Source organism: Lichenostomus cassidix, chromosome Z, assembly GCF_008360975.1.
Source record: "Lichenostomus cassidix isolate B80296 chromosome Z, HeHo_3.0, whole genome shotgun sequence".
Lineage (NCBI taxonomy): Eukaryota > Metazoa > Chordata > Aves > Passeriformes > Meliphagidae > Lichenostomus > Lichenostomus cassidix.
This window is the reverse complement of record NC_139511.1, coordinates 8,529,919-8,549,569: the sequence shown is the minus strand read 5'-3', so window position 1 is coordinate 8,549,569 and position 19,651 is coordinate 8,529,919. Positions and strand designations below refer to the sequence as shown.

The window sequence follows — 19,651 nt, the reverse complement described above, 5'->3', positions numbered from 1 at the left end:
TTTCATTTTGGTGTCATTTTTTTGTAGAGTTAAGTTCTAATTTATCCATAGTCTTGTATAATTGTAGCCAAATAATTTTTCTAGTGCCCATCTTATGGAAGAAACCTGTTCCCAAATGGTTTTCCTGATCATTTCACCATTCCTGTACTTGACCTTGTGGCCTTTAAGGTACATTTAGGTAGCCTAAATAGCTTGATGATCTGTCTATGATGGGTCTTTCTAGAAATTGAATTCAGGTGCATCATAACCACCTTGCAAAGTGATGGAGGACAATTATCAAGACAAACTTATTTGCTTCTCTCCTGTCACAGAGTATAAAGTAAGGCTTTTGTTTTTCTTCTTTTCAGGGAAAAATGAAGTGGGTCTACTCCTCTCTGGACTTGTTGACTTGAGTTAGTCTTAGTATCAATTAAACTTAGCATTAACTAAAAATTTGTGGAAATACTAGTATTTTCTCTAGGATTGTGCTAGTTGGTAGTTGATCTGAGCTGCAGTGCAAAACTACTTCAGCTGCTCAGATTTCCCCAAAATTATGTAAGTAATCAGCATCTATCCATAAAATCCACAGGCTGCAGCTATTTTTTCATATGATTTACGTTGTCCTGTCTTAAGATTCAAGGGTATTTCCTTTAGGGTTAATAAACCTTACAACTTTCATTCTGGTGTTACATAAAGTAATGGAAAGGGTGACTGTTAGAACTAAGAAGACTACTGAGTGACAGGAAACTGATTGTATAGGTTTTTTAAAAATACATATATTACATAGATTGCAGGTAAGCTTTCAAGAATTAATGAAATAGGATGCCAGTTTCTATAGCTACAAATACTTGGTGTAAACTAAAAGCAATGTATAGTATACTTAGTGCTTCATGACCAGCAGTTTGAGCCAAATTAAGGCAGTGTTGAAAAGAGTGTTAGCTACATGATTTGAATTTCTTTAGAGCAGCTGTTCTCAAAAGTATTTAAATTGTTTTGGTTTGAGCTATGATTTTGTGGTGGTTTTAGTTCTCCTATATGATAAAACCTATTTACTGTATTCTGAAGAAGTATTTCAGAATGAAGCGAAAAGAGTGTTCTGAGCTTTCCTTTTAAATTTGCATGGAGCTGTGGCTTTCATATGGGAAAGTGGAGACATTTTAAGTCATTTTCAGAAGTAGCATATGCACTCTGACACCTAGTGTTGGGGCTAATTTATGCATCATGTGCTATTAGCAAGATGTCTTTAAGCATTTCCTTAAAATTCATTTGACATCTGCAAAGACTGTTTTTGCTTTGTTCACATTATAGCTTCAGAGCAGTCTTTGTCATTTTGTGCAATCTTTAATCTTTTTATGCAAGTCGCTGTCCCTGTAATAACCTATTTAGGAATTGAAAGTTAAATACGACAAACTTCACAGCAAAAAAAAAGTCGTGGTTTTTAGCTTGTTTTTGCTTTCCTTCCTTTCCACAGTCATTCATCTTCCTTTACCATATTAGTAAAATCAGTGTTCACCTTCTGTGACGTTGCCCTTGAAAGAAACAGGCTTAATTGTGTCACAAAAGGCCTGTCCCATGTCCCATTTCATGTAGACTGAATCTGCCTGCTTGGAATTTCAATGATTCTGTAATAATAGGATTTAAATTAGAAAAAGTGAGGGCATTAAAAAGATATCTGCAAGTAACTTCTTTAATGGAAAAATGTCTCATATTTATTTATAATCTTCTAGAAAAAACTGCAGATTATGTTCTTTAGGTTATTGTTGATGGACTGACTGGTGTGTAAAGCCCCAGAGTAACCTCAGAGCACACCCAAGGATTTTATTAGTAAAAATGCTATTTTAACCATATTGGAGGTATTTTAACTTTTTAACATCTTTGACCTTCTGTTTTGGAGACTTTTAGATTTTTTTAAATATATATATGTATATGTATTTTTTTTAATATTTAAGAAATCTGTATTACGTTGTGAATGTGCTTCAATTTGACTACTAGAAAAGAGAATTGTCAAAAAAATAAGGAATACCATTTTTATTTAAGTGTACCTGAATTAAAGTTCTCACTTGGATCAGAAATACACCTCTGAAGCAAGTGTGCCCCGGATCCAGAACTGCTCATTGGAGTGAGTTCACTTTTCAGAACCAGGAAAGATCTAGCCTGAAATAATGCTTTTCCATGAAATATATGCTTCAGACTCTGAACACCAATTGATTAACTCTGGAGTTCTGCTATTATTTCACTAGTGCTTAATGTAGTCCTGGTATTTGGATACTGTGTAGTTAATTCAAATTCTGAGCTTACAAGAAAGAATTAACTGCTGCATTTTCAGATGACATACGCCATTTGTTCATTTCTACTAACTTTCATTTAAACGTTCTGGATCTATTTTTATGAGACAAAGAATCCTGTGATATGGCCTTACACATTTTGCTTACATAGGAAAATGATGGATCAGAAATGTTGAGATGGAAGAAAAGTGTTGAATGAAAAAAATAGGTATTTCTTAGTAGTGTTTCTAATGTTGAAAAGTTTGCATTGAGATGACATGAGAATTCTCTGCAGATCTGATGCTGTCTTTCAAGGTATGAATATGTTCATGAGTTAGACATGGAAAGAGATTATGAAGAAATACATATTTAAGTAAGAAAGACTTTTTTCATGAAAGTCCATTCAGAAAAATCTGATACAACCCTAATTTTTTTGTTTTGGGGTTTTTTTTGCTTTGGCAAAGCAAGCTGAGGTTCACTGTTGCAGATAACACATGTTCTCAGGGTACAGATGGCGTGTGTCTCTCAGGCCAGCAGAGCACACATGGAGGAATTTAAGGAGGCTGCTGAGCAGCCTCAATTTCAAGCAAGCCCTTTGATGCCTGCTGGGAGACACTGGATCGAAACAAGGATACTTACAAAGGAGACTTCCAAGTTTTTCACAAAGTAATGCTGTCACACAATTATAGATGCTCATCTCGTGGCTGAAAAGAATTAAGATGCTGCAGAGGGAAGAAGTGGCAGTAATGGTGCTGCCTTTGGGGAATATCATCTTGCATCTGTTTGACCTGAGGACAGCTCTTGAGGAGCAGAAATCTGAAAGGCAGGAGCAGCCTGTAGCAGGGAGTGATTCAGTTACTGCAGCTCTACCTTGGCTAGATTTGTAGCTCCAAAGAGGATTCCTGTGGCACCCTGAATTACCTGCACGATACCCCCTGTTTGGCCAGGCATTCTGTAGGAATGCCATGGAGCACCTGGTGGTCTTGGTCCCTTGGGGTTGATTTTTGGCCCAAATCTGCTTCTCAGGGATGTAATTAAAGTTTAATACATGCATTTTTAAATGTCAAAATATATCTTCAATTCTCTTTAAGGAAATTGAAGTCACAATGAGAAGTGAGTGTTTATAATAAGTAGAAGAGGTACTTACAGAAAATGAATGTATTTATTGAATATGCATAAAATGAAACAATAGCCTACTATGAATCAATAGCTATTGACATTTGATAGCAGAGTTTAATATCTTAGTATCAGAGGTGTATTTCAGTTACGCTCTTATTTCTTTGGAATTTGTAGAAATGTTACAGGATTTGCTTTTGACATTTTCTAGCAGAGATTATTGCAATGTTTCTGTCAGGTAACAAAAGGAATGCATCATCCTTAATGGTGGCCTGTACTTGTCAAGGCATGTCATCCTGGTGAGAAAAGGGAAAAAAGAGCAATTTGCTCTTTGTGCTAACAAAGTACTGAACCAAATTTATGTATAATTTCAGGTATATTGACTACTTTCAAAATTGAAAGGATTTATTTTCTTAAAAAATCTCATTAAAATGCATTTTAATAATGGAGGCAGATAAGGCTATCTGAATAACAGGTAACAAGGATCGTTTTATATTCAGTGAATAAAGGTTTTCTATAGGTTTTTTTTCTCAGAGGTCATGCCATTAAACATCTGCTTTATTGAATGTTTCTGGTTCAGTCTTGCCTTTCTGGTATTTGTTTCCATGATCAGGTTTGGATTAAAATTTAAACATACACTCCTAAAGGGTGTAACTGTTATGCTTAAACCTAGGAAAAAAGTCTTCTATCAAGTTCATGAATTTCACTTTAGTAAACACAATGTAATTTTTGACCAATCTCATAAAGAAAAATCTCTGTCCTTGAAATTTTAAATGGGAACCTTCACAACATGTGCATTCCTAGTTTCTGTAATACTTTCATAGAAAAAATGATAGAATGCCATATTGCTGTGTGGAGTGCAAATTGAACAAAATGGCTTATCTCAAACACAACTGAAACAGTAGGAAGTAGGAAAAATAAGTAAAATTACGAAGCAAGAGATGGAAGCAAGACAATCATTCTTACAAAAAAATATAAAAAATTACATTGTTAGGAAGGGGTAAAAATCATGAAATGAAAGATTTCAGAGGAGGTTTTTTGATAACTGGTAACTCGAAGCATAAACTACTTCAATTAAAGCATCCTTCGTCAAAGATTACTAGATTTTGTTGCTGACATTTTATATATACATGTGAAAATCAAAGGATTGACTGTGTTCTGTAATATTCTGTGTGTAAGTCGTGCCTTATAGAGCACTTGTTAAAACTGGGGCTTTGCACTTTGGCTTTTCTTTGTCTTTACCAGAAGCTTTATAACCAGATGTTAGTATAGCACAACAAAAAAAATTGTTTTAGAATTGTGTATGATTGCAGCAGCTTTTCTGCTGAACTAACATCCTGGCATTTTTTATGGATTCTGACTGCTTCCCTGTATTTGGAATTCAAACATTCCCTAATAATTATACAATTATTAATCCCTAATCCCTAATAAATCCCTAATAAATATACAATTGTGAGCTGCAAACATCTTGTCCTCTAATTATATTCTTCTTCCTGTTTTTGCTAGTACCATCAGGATGACTTTAATGCAAATAATGGTTCGAGTTTTCAGTATTTTCATAGTATGAGGCTGACAAGCACATAACCTTCCTTGAGTGTGGGCTCTCATGGGTCAAAAACCACAGAGTAGATTGAGAATAGGAATGAGTGTCTGTGCTCTTAAGTTCCTTTGTAGAGTTACAGTTATGCATGGTGGGGTACTGTAAAGGAGCTTGTGGTTGCTAGATGATTTTGGCTTTCACCAGTTTAAGTGGAACAAAATGTTAAAAAGGAGTGAAGTGACATTTCATCTGAGGAGAAACAAAGGATGCACAAAAAAGGAGCTACAGAGTGAGAAGAGTATGTTTTTTTAAATCAGGTGCACCTGATGTATGTAATAGTGTCTGAATTTTCAAGATCTGATTATCTATATGTTGACTAAAGAGGAATTCGGGGGTGAGATAAGTTAGGGCTTCAGGATTCGTTACTTGGAAGGTAAACACTGTATTTAACCTACTGTTGAGGGTAGTTGCTACCAGTTATGTCCTTTCTGTCACTTGGATTTCTTCCTGGTAGAGTTCCCAATGATTTACAGTGTATCCACTGTGATTACTAACATCAAGATCACCCCCAGAGGGTGGGGATCTGTGGTAGAAAGTCTACTTGGAGGCCAGTAATTGGTGTACCCCTGGGTCCAATCCTTTCACCCACTGGCTTCATTAACAAGCTGGGTGATGGCCACACACAGTTTCACTGATGAGACCAAACTGTGAGGAGGGGCTGATACACCAGATGGTTGTGCTGCCATGCAGAGGAACAGGCTGAAGAAAGGGGCTGACAGGAGCATCATGTAGATCGATAAGGGGAAAAGCAAAGTCCTGCAACTGGGGAAGCACAAGCCCAGGCACCAGCATGTGGTAGGCACATATGTTTTTCCCTATTCTCTTGTGTTCATATTTGAAATTGAAACTATGAACACTAAATTTGTTTGCTCAATTGGTGGCCAATTTATTAAAAAATAGTTTTGACACATTGAGGAGGACACTGCATAATTAATTCTCAGAGTTTTGAGTTTCAGAAAAACATGCAAAAGGTACAGTAAGGTACAACTGTTGTGGTTCAATCCCAGCTGGCAACTAAGCCCAAGACAGCTGAGCATTCAATTCCCCCACTGTGGGATGGGGGAGAGAGTCAGAGGAGTAAAAACTACAAAAGTCGTGGGTTGAGATACAGACAGTATAAGAGGTAAAAAAAAAAAAGCTGCACACACAAGCAAAGCAAAACAAGAAATGGATTCACTGCTTCCCATGGTTGGTCTGGTTTTCATCCATTTCCAGGAAAACAGGGCTGCGTCACATGTAATGGTGACTTGGGAAGAAAAATGCCTTGACTTCAAGCATCTTCCCTTTCCTTCTTTTTCCCCAGGTTTATATGCTAAGCATGATGCCATATGGTGTGGGATATCCCTTTGGTCACCTGGGGGTCAGTTGTCCTGGCTGTGTCCCCTCCCAGCTCCTTGCACAGCTGCTAGAATAGGTGGTGAATTCTTCAAAACATTCATGTTCACTGTTTATTGTTTCATGTTTAGGTTTAGAGAAGACCATGCACACATGCATGCCATAAAGATTGCTTCACATATTAATCATCTTTGTCAGGAAGCTAATTTAGCATGTAAAACCAAAATATAACCCCATACTAGCTACTGTGAACAAAATTACCCTTGCCAAAACCAGCACAGCAACAAAGAGTAGATTGCTACAGAACACACAGGAAAATTTTGTCAAGCCAAAGTCACTAATACAGAAGAAAACAAAATGCTTCTGTTTTTTGCATTCAGAAGATTACACAAGTTTATTATACAATTATACATATACAATTATATTATAATTATATAATATATTATATATATTATATAATTACACAAGTTTATTATACAATCCTTTAATTTTTAGCAGAGCCATTTGATGTGTGTGTACTGCTTCCTGTTGTGTGTCCTTCATTGATTGGCTTTTTTTTGCTGCCACTAAGAGATTTTCCAGTGCTTTTGCTATTCTGAATAATGAGTTAGTGGTATGTGAGAAACTGGAAATACCTTGTTGAGGAACTACGTGCATCTGCTGTGAAAAACCCAGTGCAGCATGCTTCTTTTAAATTGTTGGCATCTACATAATGTTGTATGACTTCTGATTCAAAGCCAAATCTGTCTTGCTTGGAATGCAGGCACAGCTCACTGGTACATTGAAATCTCATAAATTAAGGCTGCAGTTTCCTTTCTGCGCGTCTTTGCCTTTTTCCTGCTCTTTCACAGTCACAAATTAGCTAATATAGCAGATTATTTGAAATTTTGACAGGTTATTTCTGTTCCATTTCAGTGCTTTTAACATGTTACCTGAAGATTATGAAAACTGATGCAAAATGAGCAGATGTGGCCAGGAAAGGGTAGGATAAAGGATCTTGGGGTTTTGCTTTGAACAGAATAGTAATTTGATGGAAGCTGTAATGTGGAACTGCAGCACTTTGAAAGGTATTGCATGCTGACCACTGTAACTTAGACATATTTTTGAGGGATGAATTAAGTGTTTCTCTTCTGGGGGTAAAGAAGTCATCTAACTGGAAACAACTGGATGTTTTTGAAGTTAAGTCGGGATGGAACTATGTGATTTAGGATATTACATAGTTCAAGGAGACTCTCTTGGACATTTTTGCAAACACCTGCAGCTCCCCCAACCTCATCTGACATACCTTTTTAAGTGTGGGTGGAAATGAAAATGTGTTCGCAGCTATGTGAAAATATTTTAGCATATTTTAATCATTTGAGTGTAGGGGGCGTGTTTTGCGTGCATAATATAACTTTGCTTTTCCATTCCTTTCTGTTTAATTCACGTGGCATGTTTAAATCAAAAAATACATTATCACATGGTTTCGTTTGCCTTCGAATGTACAGAAGACTGTCACTGTTTTGGAAGGGTTGTCTGATCCAGGGCTGATAATTTCTCTGTTAGCATGTGTTTGCTTAACAGGTGATTCAGAGTACTTTGGTTTGGGGGCTGAATTTACTGTATTAAGTAGAGAGAAATACATTGTGTTTTAATGTGTTTGAAATGTAATGGTTTCAACAGAAACTTGACTTTCTTTTTTGTATGCTTAAGGATTTCACATTCTATATATTTTTCTTTCTCAGTTGTTTTTTCCTTCTCTATTTTTCTTTATTTCCTGTCTTTTTCCTGAAATATCCTCAGCATCATTTTAGCCCTTTCATAAATAACAAAATATACGCTTAGGGAAGTACTGCACATCCTTAAAAAAACTTGAGGAAAACTGATATTGTATGTTGAATTGTACAGTCATTTTGTCTACTGATCTTCAAGAAAGAATGGTCAAAGAACAGCTGTGCAGGCAATCTGAGGTCACTTCTGCAGGTTGTACATTCCATGGTAGCTTTTTCAAATCTCATTTCTACTCTCTTGTTCTATGGACATTTAGAATCTGGTTTAGGAGAAAAGTTGAACTTCACAGCGTTTTTTTATGTAACACTAAGAAGTCAGATAAAATAGTACTTTGTCCAAGTAGCTAAACCTGTCTGTGCTATTATTCTGTTTTACAGCTCACATTGAATTTCATCAGTGTGGCCTAATACAGTGCTGCTAATAATGCAAAGCAGCTTCCATAACAATTGTTACAGCTCATGAATCTTTATTCTGAAACAGTTTTAAAGAAGTTGCCAGTGAGGTTTTTGAAAACCCCTCTTGTAAAACTCACTTGTTCTTATGAAAAATCTTTTCCACAAGCTACTTTATTTCTGTACTTAATCTGAAAGACTTGAAACACACAGTTTATGAGTCATGAAATTGATATGAACATTAGATCTACTGGCATAGGTGCTATCAAAAATAGTACTTCTCTAAAAAGATAATTTCTCATTCCCACATTGATAAGGCCTATCCACATGCACACAGCTGCTACTTTTTTTTGTCTGGTTCATCAAGTTCTGACAAGTGAGATTTGAATACCCATCTGATGAAAATTGTCTGTGATTCTGATTTTCTTAGCCATAAAAAGAATTTTACTCTAATTATCCTTAGTACTGAAAATGAAAGATTAACTTTCCATTTTTGTTTTTGTGGAAAAACAGCTATTAGCTGCAGTAATTCATACTGCTGATATTTTCTATTTAACTTGGAAGAAGGAGAGCAAATACTACTTTCCAAAGTATGTTTTGGATGCATTTTTCTGCTTAAAACATGAAGAAAAAAGCATAATGAGTGTTTATGCAGTGGACTCCTGAGATGTTGACAATACCCCTCTATTTTTGAGGTCTTTTAGAAGAATGGTGAAGATTAATGTACTGGGATGAGGGGAAGGGTAGGGATATTTAGGGTTTTTTGTAAATTCTGCATGCTGTGCTCACATAGATTCTGAGGTTGGAAAGTCATATGTTTTCAGTTCTCTAAAAGCAGTAAGTTTTGGGTTTGGTTGATTCCTTTTGGGGCTCTCTAAATCAACTGAAGTTTCCAACCTCTAGAGTTTTTTAGCCTTTTTTACTTTCATTACATCTACAATTACGATGAAAAACTGTGACAGCATTTACTATAGATACTTCCTCCTGAGCTAGGAAGAGTAAATAATGTGGCAAAGAACATGAGATAAGTAAATAACAGCGATGATAACAGAGGTCTTACTTATTCATACTGTGTTGGAACCTGATCAGGATTTCCTCAGTCTTCCTCTGAAAAATCGTGCTTCAGAGTTTGGGTAATAATCTTGGTTTTGTTTGGTGGTTCTCTGAAACTGACTACAAGCACAGGTGGCTTTTTTTTCTACCTTTTCTATCTCCTATTAGATATGGTGAGATTTTTAGAACCAAGTGTTTGGTTCTAAATTCACATCTAATTCTCAAAATATCTGTTTTTAAAAGTTTAGTATCTAATTGCCTGACTGCTGGTATTTAATTTGAAAAAGTACCATTTTAGAATTCTTAATTATTTAAATTGTTACTGAGAATTATAGAAAAATAATGCTAAGGGAATTTGAACACTAAGTATCGGTTCATGGTTATGTTTTCTATTTTATTGAAAGCTGTTACAAAAGTATTCTTTTTCTCAGTTGAAGATTTTATTTCTTTTATTACTGATCTCTTCGGGGTTAGTTTTTTGTGAGTTACAGTTGGCTTTTGGAGTAACTCTTCTCTTTGGAAATGCTTTTCTTTGTTGAAATCAGACAAGTGTACTGGATAGTTGCACGGTTATCTTTGTTGAAATCAGACAAGTGTACTGGGTAGTTGCACAGTGTGAAAAGGTAGTCACTAGCAAGCTGGTCCATATAAAAATCTTCAGTGTGATGAGTGTTATCAAGTGCCTGCTTGTTGGGGAAGGGTTGCAGTGTCAAGGCTAAGTTCTCCACTTTGTTAAGTGAGTGGTTGACAGGTTGATTCTCAGTATTTGGCCAACAGATGCAGCAGTATCTCCCAAGGTAAGATGCAGTGACAGGATTCCAAACATCTTGTTAGTAAACCTGTGCTTGAAATGTGGCATTCGTGTAATTCAGTTTCCCATCCTGGGGGAAGCCAGAGGGCAGAAATAAAATAGAATGTGATAAAGCTTGTGGATTTCCAAAGTAGTTCCATGTGGAAATAAGGTATATAATTAAGATTACAAATGAGTATGCTCAAGTGCTAATTAGCATGACTGAATTTGTAGGAAGTGCTTTTATTTTCTGTAGTCCAAAATTAACAAGAGAAAAAACTGAACAAGCACAAGGTAAAGAGAGATTTATAATGGTGTCAACAAGAACAGAGCTGCATCATAATAAAGGGGTCCCGAGCCCCCAAACTCAGTTCCGGATCGGGTAGGCTGCTTAAGCGGAGCCCGGCAAGGCAGCCCGCTCTCGGGGGAAGCGGGGCGGCCCGGAGCTCAGCAGAGCTCCCAGAGGAGCGGTGCAAATCAGGGATTGAAAGCAGACACAGGAGATGCAGGCAGTCAGCCCGGCAGTCCAGGGGATTTATTAAAAGGTAAGGGATGATGTGGGGGGGAAGGAATAGGGCTGGATTGGCAAGCTCAAAGCCGGGTTTCTGCGTTGTGTTGCGGCTAATATAGCGGGGGAAAAAGGGAGGAGAGAAACCGAAAGAGCCAATGGGATACATAGAACTCTGGATTGACAATAACTTGATCTTATGGGGGAACAAGGGGGGAGGATACAGAGCTTTAAATTTTCCAATCAGAGAACATGGCAAAGGCAGACAAAGGAGAACTTTCTAGAATTAATATGGGAGGGGAGATGAGCTGGGCCAATAGCTTTACTTCAAGGCTCTCTGGGAGCACCCCCTTTAGGGCTGCTTTATTCCCATGACTCATCCCGTGGGGCAATGCCACTGCTAGGGATGCTCAGCTGAGCCAGAGCCACTGCAACATCATAAACAGCTTCCTTCTGGGTGAAATCATAATGGACATTAATAGTCTTAGGAGTTCTGTTCACTGTCATTCAGATTAGTTTGATTAGGTACAAAATATGGATTTGCTCCATTTGATTTAGATGCAACTCTATTGAAATGAAAATTTCTGTGACTTGGACTGATGTGCATTAAAGTGTCTGTTGATCTATACCTACGTTCAAGACTATTTTTTATGTCGCATTTTGCTGTCACATTTCTTTTGTAACTTTCAGTATCGTTTGCACACATGATTAATATGTAGAGTAATGACATTTGACAACTGGAAAAATACTTACATTCTCTTCACAGAGTTCAGCATTTAGAGAAGATCATGAACTTCATGATCAGACAGAGACATGTCTGTATTTCATAACCTTCATTTCTGATGTGCTAGTATTTATCCATGGATTTGTGTGCCTTATTGATATATTTAATTATTGACAGCTATTCAGATTATTGAATGATCTCATGTTAAACTCAAGGCAATTCAAGCTGCTTTAGCGAGATGACAGACTTGCAGTAGAAAGTCTTGTTATTGTGCACCATAGTATGCTGTTCATATAATAGTTTATTAATTAAAGGCAGTTATCTGAACCAGTGACAATTTGATTTGAACCACTATTTAAATTACTATGTAACACATTGCACATTATAAAATTGGGTTTGTTTCTTCTTTTAATGCCAGAATTGTACACTGGCATGAAGTACATGACTCTGTCTTCTGTTAGATTTTTTTCATACTGTCTGCTGAAGAAATAGCCTTTGTGCAGTTTGTAAGAGTTATATCAAATAAAGCCGATCAAACTTCAAATAATTCTTTGACTGTGAAAAATCTGGCAGAACCACAGTAAAGTAATGAATGAGTTACAGTGGTAAATGAAATGACTGAAGGTTTTCATAAAAAGTACAGGTAATGATTAATGTACAGATACAATGATAATAAATCCTTCAGCAGATCATTTGATTCCAGTTTATGGTGCTATTTTCTTTGGTTAGTTCTCTGAAGAATTATCAGATTGTTTTTCTGTCATAAACAAGCTTTTGAAATGTCATATTGTCAATTTATTCGGAAAATTGTTCACTGAAGTACTGAATCCTTGAAGTTAGGCAATAAAAAATCCATTAACTTTTAGTTCTATAACTTTTTGGCTTTACCACACTTATTTCAATGTTGAAAACCATTATGTTAATACCTCAAAGTAGTAATTTTTGCGGTGTTGTTTTTCTTCACAGCCTTCTTTTCAAATTGTTTTCTTAAACCTGAGTTTATTATTAAAGGAAAGTGTGCAGTTTGAGGTCACTTTTTATCTACTTGCAGTATAATAGCTTCTGAATGAGACATTCATTCAGCAAAAAGCATCTATCAAAAGGAGGAGATGAAGGAGCTATGTTTCTTAAGATGTTTGATCATTGAGGCAGTAGTTGTAATCAATAATTTTGTCCATAGGAGAAAAATACATTACTGGAGATTGAGAATTTCCTCTTAGGTCTCCCAGTTTCCCACCCAGGGAATAGAAATGGCAAAGGTTGAATCCCATCATGCCACATGGTGGTGTGGGGCAGGAATTCTTGGGGAGCAGGGTGTGCTGAGAGGTGTTGTGGGCTGGGAGTTTGGGTTAATGGAGGCATTCAGAGAGTCTCTAGGGTGTACACTGTGCACACTTGTGACATTATACTTATGAACAAAAGCATGGAAATTACAAAAGCAGTGGTCCTCACCCCTTTTTCAACTTGCTGAATGCATGTTCGGCACAAAATCCCCAGAGATGGTGACTCCACCACCTCCCTGGGCAGTTTACTCCAATTCCTAATCACTCCGTCAGTGAAGAATTTTTTCTAATTTCTAATCAGAGCCTCCCCTGGCACAATTTAAGGCCATTTCCTCGCATCCTTTCACTTGGGATATGGCAGAAGAGATTTATCTGACTGCAACCTCCTCTGACAGTGAGGGCTCCCCTGAGCCTCCTTTTCTCCAGCTGAATACCCCCAGCTCCCTCAGCTGCTCCTCATCAGGTTTGTGCTCCAGCTCCACTGCCCTTCACTGGACATGCTCCAGCACCTCAGTGTCCGTCCTGAGTTGAAGGGCCCAGAACTGGACACCAGTGACCAGCGCAGGGGTCAGTCACTGCTTGCACAAAATACTTTATCTGACATCTGTTATCTTTTCAAGCAGCTGCCTGTGATTTTTCAAACTGCCAGAGAAGATGTAAGATATGCAAATATGTTTTGTTGAAAAGTGGAAAGATTTCATTTTCATGTGCACTGAGGAGAAAAATGTGGGAGTTTTTTTGATTTAGTAATAAGTCACTTCATATATAAAATGAAGTTTTCTTATCTCATTTTTATTTGAGGATTTGTTTAAAACAGGGTGCCAAATATAGTTTCCAGAGCTTGTGTGAAACTTTACATAATGCTCATCTACCTACATGGTGTCATGTTGTAGGCTTAATTTCTAATAAAAATTTCCTATATAAAATCACTCACTATTTTATTGCATAGCAAGCTTTCTAAACTCTTGAATTATAAATACTTAGCCTTAAAACTTCCTGTTATGCTTGTGATTGAGTGTTCTAAATGTAATACTTCTTCAGCTCCATTTCTTCTGAAATGTGTCTTAGATAAACTGTAGCTTACATGTTTGCACAGACAGGAAATTCTTCTTTCTTTTTCACAGGATAAGAAATGGGTTCTCAATCATGAAGATGTCACACTGGGGGAATTACTGGGCAAAGTAAGTAATAAAGTGAGCTAAATAACATGAGTAAGTATATTGTAATCATTAGGCCATTTCTGTATACAATAGCTTTTAAATTACTGTGGTATGCAATTTTTATATTTTTTTTTACATAAATACACAAGACAGCCTTATGCTTCAAACAGATGTAAATCACACTTAGTAGTAAACATCATAATGGTTGTGCTGCAAGTATTTAACTAGCAAACATATTTTTCTGTTTTGGGAGTGTTTTGAGCTAACTAGATTTCTATAAGGCGTGATGTGGCTGTTTTACATTCTGTAGTCTGAGAAAAATGCTGCAAAACATAAATAAAAATGTGGAGAAACAGGTACATATTTATGTATTTGTACATAAAATCTGATATAACGAGATGACTAAATCAATATTTCTTAAAACAAATGGTAATTGCTTGTTCATGATTATTTTCATGCATTCACTTATGACCATTAGGTAGTTTCACATCTTATTTGTATTAAATTAATTCTTGTGTAGTTTATAAATTTGTAGTTTACAAATTCTGCTTAGGAGATACAAGTCTTTAAAATCAGGCAAACTCCTCACATTTTTGGCCCCTTTGCACTTGCAAAGACGATTGTGAGTGCTGCTTTGGACAGAGTGTTTGAAAAGGTTTTCCAAAAACTGAAAAATAAGGTTAAATGAAGAGGAGACAAATCAAAGCAGTTATTGCCTTCTTACTGTGATATACACTAAAAAAATTATAAGAAATTCAAGAAATGGGGGAATAAAATACTGTCATAAACTTCTATTACCTGGGATAAAATCTCTTTGTCAGTGTATGATGACAGAAAGTATGACCAGACTGAGCTGTGTCAGCATAAAAGGCAGATGCTGCAGATCTTCACATTCTTAAACAGGATAGTATCAAGGGAGAAAAAAAAATATGTTCCAGGCATAAAAAAGCTTTGACTTGTTAAGAAACTGATATAAATTAGTTTTGATGTGTAAAGACAGTTAAAGCAACTTGAAAATCATTTTACTAAATTTAATTTACATGTGTATTGCATGTCTTTGGCGCAAAGCATTTGTAACATTCAATAAAGGCAACTCAGAATTTTAAAATTATGTTAGAAGGATGTTCTTTAGAAAAAATGGAACCGGTTCCTTGGAACACATTTAAATCAATCTGTTATGCGTCCATCTCTAAAAATATATTGTCATACTTAAAAATATAAGAATCATACAAACATCAGCATCTGTATGACAAAATGTGAAATAAACTATAGCCATTCACCACAGGAGTGAGAAATCTGAGAGTCTGAAAAACTTTGAGTGGCCTGGAAAAGATGAGGAAGAAATGAACATTTAATGTGTAAAAGATGCAAACTTCAGAAAAGATGATTTTCCGTCATGTCATGAGTGAATGGTCAGTTTATTTACTCAGTATTCATTCTGTAACACCCCACAAAATGAAAGCTGCATAATAGGAATGTGTTACACTAAAAATAATGTATTTAATATTAATTCAGTATTTTCAGTAGAGAAGTAAAGCACTTTCAAGACTTAAACAAAGCTTAGGGTGGGTTCAGATTTCACTGTGAAATACTTCTCACCAGAATGGTAGAGAAAAAGTTTGCTGGGAGCAGCTCAGCTGTTTCCCTTGGGCGCCTCATGCCATTTCAGTTGTGGGAGGTTGTGTGCTGGCCTCTGGAATTGCCTTAGAAGGGCTGTCAGGGATCCTAAGCCTTGCTTTCCAGACATATCTTCCTTGTCCCTGTGCAAAGAAAAAAATTAGGGAAATGTGTTTAGCTCTTCATTTCTTCCCTTGTTACTGGAAGCACATTACTGTTTTCCATCCCCGAGTCTCTGTTTTCCCTTTTCTGTCATCTTTCTTTGGCAATACTATATGTAGATGCATGATGTAATGAAATCTTCTGTGTAATTCATGGTGTAATGAAAACATCTCCAGCAGAATTGTTTGAAGTCAAATGCAGCCCCATATACCAGGGCACAGAAGTGTAATACACAGGGAAATTAATCAGACATAATTCTAGGATTGAGTTGTGCTTACTCTTTGGGAAATACAAAGCTTTACTAGAAGTATGACACCTATAGTCTCCATCTTGTTTTCTTCTCTTGAGGGCTTTTTCGTTGATACCAGTATTTTGTTTTATACTTCATAATTTCCTTCTTCCTTCAAGTTGTGTCCTAATTAATTTTCCTTTTGTTTTTATTAAATTAGAAATGCATCTGGTGGAGACTATTTTATGGTATTTATTACTTCAGTTTTCTTCTGCGAAAGCTTAAAAAAAATTAACTTGCCTTGGGGGTATGTCTGATTATAAAAGGAGTTACTTTGTAAAGTCTTGTCCAAATGGGAACCCTTACAGATTTGCCTTTATAAAGCAGTGCTGAGCTTAGATTTTAAAGAAATTCTGGATCGCCAGGCACAACAATACGTTCTGCAGTGGGTTTAATTTATGCTAAAAATTAATATTCATGCAGTGTTTTCATTCTTCTTACATAGTACCTTTTTTTTTTTTTTTGTACATGTGAGAATGTTTATGTTGTTTTGATGTGTCTTGTCCTAGTTTTAGAGACCATTTTTTGGTCTGTTGCGGACTGCAAATTAAAAATTATTCAGAAGTACAGTAGTGTGAAAACGAAGGAGTGCAGGAGCAAGAATAAGAAAAACAGAGTACTACAGTCAATGTCAGTTGATTTTTAAAGTTACTAAGAGATATTTTTGAGAAAATTCTAACTAATTAAGCAATAGCGGTTTTTTCCTCTTTCCAAGGTCAAACAAGAACTCGTGCTGTGTCCATATAATAGATGTACTGTGTCAGAGTGAGCTGCTTTTGTTAGGGCAGATACTGGAAGAAAATATCATTTGGCTTCATAAACACATTCCAGAGTTCTGTACCAGTTTCATCAGCTATCATCAGCTAGCATTATTTTTTCTGGCAATTCGTTAAGATTTTATTTACTTAGAACGATTCTTTTCCCCCCAATTTCAGGGTAATTTCGGTGAGGTATATAAAGGAACATTAAAGGATAAAACTCCTGTTGCTGTAAAAACTTGCAAAGAAGATCTTCCTCAGGAACTGAAAATAAAATTTCTGTCAGAAGCCAGGTAGGTTCTCTAAAATTGCTTAAAATAAATACTTGTGGAGTTCTTTTCAACTTTTATCACTATATGCATTTGCAAAACCTGACCTTCAGAAAAATTCAAAAAAGCAGTAGTCACACTCTTCCTTCCTTTGTCTCCCTCAGTACATTGCACAGCTGGTAACTAAACATTGGCATTTTTAATGTGTGAATGCAGTAGCATCTGCACTTGCTGAAACCATCTCTTTGACAAAGCAAGCCATGCCTGTGAAATAAAACTTTGTTGTCTTAAATGCTTTCATTTAGAGCTTGTAAGATGTGCCATGAGACTTGGGATAAGAAGACTGGAAGATGTAAATGTTAATTTAAGTGTGATAGTACCAGGCGTAATACCTGCCTTACATGCATGGCTTATGGAGGTCATCAAATGTATCTAGGTTACTTTTTTGGTGGGGTGGTTGACCTCATTTATTAATTTTCTCTTTATAAAAAGAGTTTGCTCCAGTAGAAGTATTTTATGTTGTGTCAACCAGAATGTGATGACATGCTTATTTTTCAAATTACAGTCACGGCACAATGTGCAAAGTATTGTGAGTGTCAGCTGATGTGGATAGGTACATTCTGAGACCCCATGGAGAGGAGTGTCTTAGTGTCATAATTTTTAAACTAGCTTTCTCCCTTTTGCTATGAATCTTCATATATTTCAATTTTTGCTTCCAAGCTAGTACAATCAATATTGAAAAATAAAAGATACTATCTACATTTATAAAATGAAGATCAACCACCCTATCTGTTTGAATAATTTTAAAAACCTTGTAACTTGGCAACTGCAGGAATGTGTCATGTATTGAGCAGCTTGACACTAATGGAAAAAAATGGTCTGCAAAAATGGAATGTGTTACTTTTCACTAAATATGTATGTACCGGGTAGGTTAGTATTGTACTCTTGATCCTAGGAAAAAAGGGAAGAAGAGGAGGTGCTTTGAGTCAGCAAATACAGAAGGCACATTTAAGTTACGAGGTCTCTGTAGAATTTTTTCTTGCTCTTCATTTCGCTTACAAATCATAGCACGCTGTTTTAGGCTGGAAATGTTCTTATTAAAGCATTGTGTCAAACGATGTAAATGTTTTCATTTAATACTCAAAATTGCTCTCCTTGTAGTCTTCTAAAACTTATTGTATTAATTAATATCTCAAAGTAAAATTTGAAAAAGTGCTTTTGAACAATGCAGTGGGGAAGTATAGAGGCACGCTGTGTGTGCTGTTTTGATGTAGTTCTGCTTCTGGTCCACCACTGAAATGCTGTTTAAATACAAGGGTTCTTAAGAAGCTGCAAACTTACCAGGCATTTTTTCAGTTGTATAGGTAAATGCCACATAGACAAATGGTAAAATTACAATAAGAATAATTTTGGATTTATTAGTGAATCAGTATGCCCTCCATTTCAGAATGATGATTTATTTTTCACATCAATTTTTTTTTTGATAACTGTAATGACATCTTCCATTAAAATAACATTAAAGGTTTAAGGTACTTTCCTGTAGTATTTAATCAGTTTGTACAAAAAAGTTTCTTAATATAATAAACTTACTCTGTGTTTTGCAGAATACTCAAACAATATGATCATCCTAATATTGTAAAACTTATAGGAGTTTGCACACAACGACAGCCTATTTATATCGTTATGGAACTTGTTCCAGGTAATTGATTTTTTCCTTTTTTTGCAGCATATTTTCATAGGTTTCATTGTTTCCATAATATAAAATGTATTGTTTTCTATTTGTCTGATTCTGCATTCCTGTGACTGACCTCCAAAATCACCTGTGTTGTAAATCTTTGGAAATACTGGGTTCTACAAGCTTTGGAGTGGTTGAGCTCTAAATCTGTTGAAAATTTTATTGTAGCATTTCAAGACAACAGAAGCTTCATTTTTCTCCTGACAAGATATTAAATTGTATTTCCTCTAACAATAGTTAGGTGGGCAATGTTAAGTATTTAGAGAAAGTTAATGTCTGGGTAATGTTTCAATTTTAAAAACTCGTATTTGGGTCACCTTTAATAATATGCATTTTTTTTCTTTACCAAAATGTATTGTTCATTTTTTTGGTTGCTCTTGATTTATTTTTGGAATAGAATTAATTTTATTCAGCAGTGGCTGGAGTGAATTTCAAATTGTTGGGATCATAGCAGCTTTTGGGCAATTTTACATCTTTGTTGATTTTCTTAGCAGCTGGAAAATGTGTTGGTTTGGTAGCCTCTAGTACTGCTTAATATGCAACCCTGTATTTATTTTATATATCACTGGATTTGTCTTCAAAAGTATACAGCAAGCTGCTTTAAGAACCATTTTACTCAGGAAGAGCTAGATTGCTTATAACTCTTGAATACTGGCCATAGTATGAGAGCAGCGATGAACTATTTGACCTTGTGGAGTTTTCTGCCTTTATTAAATTATATTTTATTAGATTATTATATTTGTATGCATGATTAACTTTATTAAAATGGAGACTGAAAGGTTTTAAGGGGTACTTTAGTAATCAGCTTCTCCAGACATCTCTGAAGATAAAAGTAAATCCTGATCTT

The 19,651-nt window shown here is 35.8% G+C and overlaps 1 protein-coding gene across 1 annotated transcript in view; it reads left to right on the top strand.

The window, feature by feature from the left end:
* Positions 1-19,651, top strand: part of FER (FER tyrosine kinase) — a 120,782-nt gene that overhangs the window by 73,690 nt on the left and 27,441 nt on the right. Inside the window, exons 13-15 of the mRNA XM_085042851.1 lie at positions 13,939-13,995; positions 16,978-17,093; positions 18,674-18,768. Coding sequence (XP_084898977.1) covers positions 13,939-13,995; positions 16,978-17,093; positions 18,674-18,768 — 268 coding nt within the window. The remainder of the gene's footprint in view (positions 1-13,938; positions 13,996-16,977; positions 17,094-18,673; positions 18,769-19,651) is intronic.